The sequence below is a fragment of the Sebastes fasciatus genome, unplaced genomic scaffold (assembly GCF_043250625.1).
Source record: "Sebastes fasciatus isolate fSebFas1 unplaced genomic scaffold, fSebFas1.pri Scaffold_66, whole genome shotgun sequence".
NCBI classification, from domain to species: domain Eukaryota; kingdom Metazoa; phylum Chordata; class Actinopteri; order Perciformes; family Sebastidae; genus Sebastes; species Sebastes fasciatus.
In genome coordinates, this window is record NW_027428254.1 from 20,001 (window position 1) to 27,500 (window position 7,500).

Below are 7,500 nucleotides of genomic sequence, written 5' to 3' on the forward strand. Positions count from 1 at the left end.
AACCTCACTGACCAGCCGCCGGATCAGAGCTGAGTCCACTGACGTGTTGGAGTCTACGAAGAGCTGCAGACCTCCACCTCCTGCTGCCTCCACTGGACACACAACACCAACAACAACAGGAACCTTCAGTCCTTACTCAGGGCTCACTGCACCCTCAACAGGAACCTTCAGTCCTTACTCAGGGCTCACTGCTCCCTCAACAAGAACCTTCAGTCCTGGACTCAGGGCTCACTGCACCCTCAACAGGAACCTTCAGTCCTTACTCAGGGCTCACTGCACCCTCAACAGGAACCTTCAGTCCTTACTCAGGGCTCACTGCTCCCTCAACAGGAACCTTCAGTCCTGGACTCAGGGCTCACTGCACCCTCAACAGGAACCTTCAGTCCTTACTCAGGGCTCACTGCTCCCTCAACAGGAACCTTCAGTCCTTACTCAGGGCTCACTGCTCCCTCAACAGGAACCTTCAGTCCTTACTCAGGGCTCACTGCTCCCTCAACAGGAACCTTCAGTCCTTACTCAGGGCTCACTGCTCCCTCAACAGGAACCTTCAGTCCTTACTCAGGGCTCACTGCACCCTCAACAGGAACCTTCAGTCCTTACTCAGGGCTCACTGCTCCCTCAACAGGAACCTTCAGTCCTGGACTCAGGGCTCACTGCACCCTCAACAGGAACCTTCAGTCCTGGACTCAGGGCTCACTGCACCCTCAACAGGAACCTTCAGTCCTTACTCAGGGCTCACTGCACCCTCAACAGGAACCTTCAGTCCTTACTCAGGGCTCACTGCTCCCTCAACAGGAACCTTCAGTCCTGGACTCAGGGCTCACTGCACCCTCAACAGGAACCTTCAGTCCTTACTCAGGGCTCACTGCTCCCTCAACAGGAACCTTCAGTCCTTACTCAGGGCTCACTGCTCCCTCAACAGGAACCTTCAGTCCTTACTCAGGGCTCACTGCTCCCTCAACAGGAACCTTCAGTCCTTACTCAGGGCTCACTGCTCCCTCAACAGGAACCTTCAGTCCTTACTCAGGGCTCACTGCTCCCTCAACAGGAACCGTCAGTCCTGGACTCAGGGCTCACTGCTCCCTCAACAGGAACCTTCAGTCCTTACTCAGGGCTCACTGCTCCCTCAACAGGAACCGTCAGTCCTGGACTCAGGGCTCACTGCTCCCTCAACAGGAACCTTCAGTCCTTACTCAGGGCTCACTGCTCCCTCAACAGGAACCGTCAGTCCTGGACTCAGGGCTCACTGCTCCCTCAACAGGAACCTTCAGTCCTTACTCAGGGCTCACTGCTCCCTCAACAGGAACCGTCAGTCCTGGACTCAGGGCTCACTGCTCCCCAGATATCTACTCACCGATGTCTGATGTGACGCTCTGCTCCTCGGACTCTGATTGGTCAGTGGAGTCATTGTGGGCGGGGTCAGAGGGAGGGGATCGGTACATCGCTGAGATCACCCTGGACATCAGCTGCTGCTCCACCCTGGACACAACAGACACAGCTCAGACCGGTTCAGAACGGTTCAGACCAGCTCAGCTCAGACCAGTTCAGACCGGTTCAGACCGGTTCAGACCAGCTCAGCTCAGACCAGTTAAGACCAGCTCAGACAGACCGGTTCAGACCAGCTCAGACAGACCGGTTCAGACCAGTTCAGACCAGTTAAGACCGGCTCAGACCAGCTCAGACCGGCTCAAACCGGCTCAGACCGGCTCAGACCGGCTCAGACCGGTTCTGGTTTCTCACCATTCCACCAGCCGGTCCTCCAGGGCGTCTCTGTGCAGGTTGAGGCCCAGGACGGAGGCCTGATCCTGGACAGGGAGGGCAGAGCGGGCCTGGGGAGGGAAGACCGGACCCTGGTACAGGACCGGAGGAGGAGACGGACCTCCATCCAGCTCCAGAACCTCCTCAGACACCACGCTCATCTCCTCCTGCTGGAGAGAGAGAGAGAGAGAGGGAGAGAGAGAGGAGAGAGAAAGAGATAGATAGAGAGAGAGAGAGGAGAGAGAGGAGAGAGAGGAGAGAGAAAGAGATAGATAGAGGGAGAGAGAGGAGAGAGATGGAGAAAGGGAGAGAGAGGAGAGAGAGAGAGAGAGAGAGAGAGAGAGAGGAGAGAGAGGAGAGAGAGGAGAGAGAAAGAGATAGATAGAGGGAGAGAAAGGAGAGAGAGAGAGAGAGAGAGAGAGAGATAGAGAGAGAGGAGAGAGGGAGAGATAGATAGAGGGAGAGAGAGGAGAGAGATGGAGAAAGGGAGAGAGAGGAGAGAGAGAGAGAGAGAGAGAGAGAGAGAGAGGAGAGAGAGGAGAGAGAGGAGAGAGAAAGAGATAGATAGAGGGAGAGAGAGGAGAGAGAGAGAGAGAGAGAGAGAGAGAGGAGAGAGAGGAGAGAGAAAGAGATAGATAGAGGGAGAGAGAGGAGAGAGAGAGAGAGAGAGAGAGATAGAGAGAGAGGAGAGAGGGAGAGATAGATAGAGGGAGAGAGAGGAGAGAGATGGAGAAAGGGAGAGAGAGGAGAGAGAGAGAGAGAGAGAGAGATAGAGAGAGAGAGAGAGGAGAGAGGGAGAGATAGAGAGGGAGAAGGAGGGAGAGAGAGATAGAGAGAGAGGAGAGAGGGAGAGATAGAGAGAGGGAGAGAGAGATAGAGAGAGAGGAGAGAGAGGAGAGAGAAAGAGATAGATAGAGGGGGAGAGAGAGAGAGAGAGAGAGAGAGAGAGAGAGATAGAGAGAGAGGAGAGAGGGAGAGAGATAGATAGAGGGAGAGAGAGGAGAGAGATGGAGAAAGGGAGAGAGAGGAGAGAGAGAGAGAGAGAGAGATAGAGAGAGAGGAGAGAGGGAGAGATAGAGAGAGGGAGAAGGAGGGAGAGAGAGATAGAGAGAGGAGAGAGGGAGAGATAGATAGAGGGAGAGAGAGGAGAGAGATGGAGAAAGGGAGAGAGAGGAGAGAGAGAGAGAGAGAGAGATAGAGAGAGAGAGAGAGGAGAGAGGGAGAGATAGAGAGAGGGAGAAGGAGGGAGAGAGAGATAGAGAGAGAGGAGAGAGGGAGAGATAGAGAGAGGGAGAGAGAGATAGAGAGAGAGGAGAGAGAGGAGAGAGAAAGAGATAGATAGAGGGGGAGAGAGGAGAGAGAGAGAGAGAGATAGAGAGAGAGGAGAGAGGGAGAGATAGAGAGGGAGAAGGAGGGAGAGAGAGATAGAGAGAGAGGAGAGAGGGAGAGATAGAGAGGGAGAGAGAGATAGAGAGAGAGGAGAGAGGGAGAGATAGAGAGAGGGAGAAGGAGGGAGAGAGAGATAGAGAGAGGGAGAGAGAGGAGAGAGGGAGAGATAGAGAGAGGGAGAGGGAGGGAGAGAGAGAAGGAGGGAGAGAGAGAAGGAGGGAGAGAGAGATAGAGAGAGGGAGAGAGAGGAGAGAGGGAGAGATAGAGAGAGGGAGGGAGAGAGAGAAGGAGGGAGAGAGATAGAGAGAGAAGGAGGGAGAGAGAGATAGAGAGAGGGAGAGAGAGGAGAGAGGGAGAGATAGAGAGAGGGAGAGGGAGGGAGAGAGAGAAGGAGGGAGAGAGAGATAGAGAGAGAAGAAGTTAGCAGCATTGTGATGAGCTCCTGAATTTGTTCAACTTTTTGTTTTAAAATTAGATAAACTTTTACTTTTCTGTCAAAAATCAGAAGAAGAAACACGAGTTTAGAGGAATCACCTCCCTGGAAGGTCACCTCTCTGAGAGAGAGCTACAGAAAGAACTGACTGCTCTATCAGAGGAGGTGAAGGAGCTGAGAGAGGAGAGAGAGAGCTACAGGAAAGAGAGAGAGAGAGAGAGAGAGAGAGAGAGAGAGAGAGGAGGAGGTGGGGGTGGAGGAGGAGAAGGAAGAGGAGGAGGAGAAGAAGGAGGAGGAGGAGGAGGAGGAGGAGGAGGAGGAGGAGGAGGAAGAAGAGGAACAGGAGGAGGAGGTGGAGGAGGAGAAGGAGGAGGCAAACAGAAAGAGGAAGAAGAAGATGAAGGTTACCTGGATGACATCAGCGACAGACAGGAAGTCAGTTCCAGGGAAGACGTCCTCTTCATCCTCCTCTTCTTCACTCTTCCTCTGGATGATGTCAACGGGAGGAGGAGGAGGAGGAGGAGGAGGTGCATCCAGCTGTTCCTCCTCCTGTCAACATGAAAACAGCTGTCAGTGACCTCTGACCTCTGACCTCCAGGTACTATACTATACTATGGTAAACTGTGACTGGAGCTCCCTGACTGACCTGTTGTCGGTCGTCCACGGCAACTGCACCAGAAGTGGGAGGAGTTGTGGGTGGTGATGTCACTTCCTGTTGACGCTCAGCAAGACACCTGGAAGAAGAGTCCATCCTGGGACGACCTGAGGGGACAACATTTCTGTTTTACTATTTTATTTAATCGTGTTTATTGTTCTATACTTTTCATAACAGTTAACGATTGTTTATCATTTTAGCGTTTTTATTAATTTTGGATTCTTAAACTTAATTTAAAGGGATAGTTCAGGTGGTTTTAGCTGCTCTTATTTTATGACTTTTATTTGATAAATGTCCGTCACCACGCAGGGACTTCTGGGTAATGGAGTCCTTCATGCTTGTGTCTTAAACCAGAACAATAAGAAGCAGATGTTTATCATTGAACTGACCCAGTGGGATCGCCATGGGAACGGAGCAACCGCCTGCAGGGCTCACGGTGAGGTCAGCGGGGTCACCTGAGGTCAGGTGGGAGGGGCTGATGATGTCACGACGCTGAGGAGCCAAACATGTCTGAGTCTTACAGGACTTCACCTTCACACCTGATGGAGACAGAACCACTTCTATGAATATATATAAGTAATATTAATAAATGAAACTTTATTGATAAAAACACAGCGATCACCTGTGACGCTCTCCACCAGCCGGGGGCGGGACTTCCTGCCGAGCGGAGAGGCAGGTGAGCTGAAGCGCAGGTACGGACTCTTCTTCAGGGTTCGTCTCAGACCTTCATACGGAGCTCTGCCGTACAGACGGGTCAGGTAGGACTCACCTGTGGCTCCTTCAGGCTCCGCCCCCTGCAGCTGGAAACAGTGACATCACAGCAATGAGTGTCACCTGAAGGTCACCGATCGAACCGATCACATCGATGGATCAGAGGAGAGACAGACTGACCGGTCCTCTGCTTCCTCTTCCTGCCGCAGTCTTACTTCCAGTTCCTCTGAGCGCGCTCACTGGCCTCCCCCTACCTGTGTGGGCGGAGCTCCCAGCAGTCCTCTGCTGTGATGTCATCGCAGCATCCTCTGAGGACATCTCAGCCTGGGGGAGATAGGGGGGGGGGGTAAATACGGGTTGTGATGAGCTGCTTGTACAGACGACCTGTACGGAGGACGGTCTGCCATGTGAGCTCACCTGGATGTCTCTGGTTTGAGTGTTGATCCAGGCGTCCACCGTCTTTTTGATCCGGACCTCCTCCGTCCAGTCTCTACAGAGGACAGAGGACGGAGGACAGAAGACAGAGGACACTAATTGACTGGAACAGTCTACTGTTATGAGTTAATGTTAGCCTTCATTTAGCATAAGGTATGACTTAATGTTAGCCTTCAGTTAGCAGACAGTAAGCTAGCATTAGCTACCTGTTAGCAGCCAGGGCCTCCAGTTGGCAGTGCAGAACCTCTCCGGTTTGGGCTCTCAGCAGAGCCTCCAGGTTCTCCTCCAGAACCTTCTTCTGTCTCCGGACCTGACGGAGAACCAGACCCGCTTCCTCCAACATGGACGGAACCACAGGCCTCCTCTGGACCAGTACAGACTGGGACTGCTGGGAGAGCTGGGACTGGGTTTGTTGGACAGGACTTTGATGGGACTGGGACTCAGTTTGTTGGGACTTAGATTGTAAGTGGTTTGGATGGGAGGGGTTTTGTTGGGACTGGATTTGTTGTAAAGGACCTTGTGTGGACTGGGACTGGGACTGGGTCTGGGACTGGCACTGGGACTGGGACTGGGACTGGGATTGTAAGTGGTTTTGTTGGGACTGGTGGTGGTCTGGTCCAGTTCTGGTGGAACTCAGAGAGTCTTCTGGCTGTTGGACGACAGAGAGTCATTCAGACTTTAGATCAACAAGTAAACACAGGAAACTACTCTACTGGACTCTACTACATTCTATTCTACTCTACTGGACTCTACTGGACTCTACTATATTCTATTGTACTCTACTCTATTGTACTTTACTACATTCTATTCTACTCTACTGGTGTCTACTATGCTCTACTGCATTCAATTCTACTCTACTGGACTCTAATACATTCTATTCTACTCTACTGTACTCTACTACATTACATTCTACTCTACTACATTCTATTATACTCTACTGGACTCTACTACATTCAATTCTACTCTACTGGACTCTACTGGACTCTACTGCATTCTATTCTACTCTATTGTACTTTACTACATTCTATTCTACTCTACTGGTGTCTACTATGCTCTACTGCATTCAATTCTACTCTACTGGACTCTAATACATTCTATTCTACTCTACTGTACTCTAATACATTCTATTCTACTCTACAGGACTCTACTGTACTCTACTACATTACATTCTACTCTACTACATTCTATTCTACTCTACTGGACTCTACTACATTCTACTCTACTCTATTGTACTCTACTACATTCTATTCTACTCTACTGGACTCTACTACATTCTACTCTACTCTATTGTACTCTACTACATTCTATTCTACTCTACAGGACTCTACTGTACTCTACTACATTACATTCTACTCTACTACATTCTATTCTACTCTACTGGACTCTACTACATTCTACTCTACTCTATTGTACTCTACTACATTCTATTCTACTCTACTGGACTCTACTACATTCTACTCTACTCTATTGTACTCTAATACATTCTATTCTACTCTACAGGACTCTACTGTACTCTACTACATTACATTCTACTCTACTACATTCTATTCTACTCTACTGGACTCTACTACATTCTACTCTACTCTATTGTACTCTACTACATTCTATTCTACTCTACTGGACTCTACTACATTCTACTCTACTCTATTGTACTCTACTACATTCTATTCTACTCTACTGGACTCTACTGTACTCTACTACATTCAATTCTACTCTACTGGACTCTACTGTACTCTACTACATTATATTCTACTCTACTGGACTCTAATACATTTTATTCGACTCTACTGTACTCTAATACATTCTATTCTACTCTACTGGACTCTACTAACATTCTATTCTACTCTACTACATTCAATTCTACTCTACTGGACTCTACTACATTCAATTCTACTCTACTGGACTCTACTACATTCTATTCTACTCTACTGGACTCTACTGTATTCTACTGTACTCTACTCTACTGGACTCTACTCTGCTGGGCTCTACTGTATTCTACTGTACTCTACTCTACTTCTCTGTTAACTCACCGTCAGCAGCATCTTCATCTCAGTCTTCAAACGTCCCATCTCCCTCAGCGTCTCATTGGCTCTGGCTGCCGCCTGACAGTGATTGGCCG

The 7,500-nt window shown here is 49.9% G+C and overlaps 1 protein-coding gene across 2 annotated transcripts in view; it reads right to left on the reverse strand.

The window, feature by feature from the left end:
• Positions 1-7,500, reverse strand: part of LOC141763855 (protein TALPID3-like) — a 13,638-nt gene that overhangs the window by 5,997 nt on the left and 141 nt on the right. The window contains exons 1-11 of one of the 2 annotated variants that reach the window (XM_074628616.1): positions 7,412-7,500; positions 5,588-6,030; positions 5,364-5,436; positions 5,127-5,270; positions 4,858-5,035; positions 4,625-4,774; positions 4,227-4,342; positions 3,989-4,129; positions 1,741-1,925; positions 1,355-1,479; positions 1-92 (exon numbers count right to left, since the gene is read on the reverse strand). The exon at positions 1-92 is cut by the window's left edge and continues 105 nt beyond it; the exon at positions 7,412-7,500 is cut by the window's right edge and continues 141 nt beyond it. In XM_074628616.1, the coding sequence (XP_074484717.1) occupies positions 1-92; positions 1,355-1,479; positions 1,741-1,925; positions 3,989-4,129; positions 4,227-4,342; positions 4,625-4,774; positions 4,858-5,035; positions 5,127-5,270; positions 5,364-5,436; positions 5,588-6,030; positions 7,412-7,450 (1,686 nt within the window). In that variant the 5' untranslated portion in view covers positions 7,451-7,500. Of the gene's footprint in view, positions 93-1,354; positions 1,480-1,740; positions 1,929-3,988; positions 4,130-4,226; positions 4,343-4,624; positions 4,775-4,857; positions 5,036-5,126; positions 5,271-5,363; positions 5,437-5,587; positions 6,031-7,411 lie in introns of both variants that reach the window. The other variant, XM_074628615.1, reaches the window with a different exon arrangement.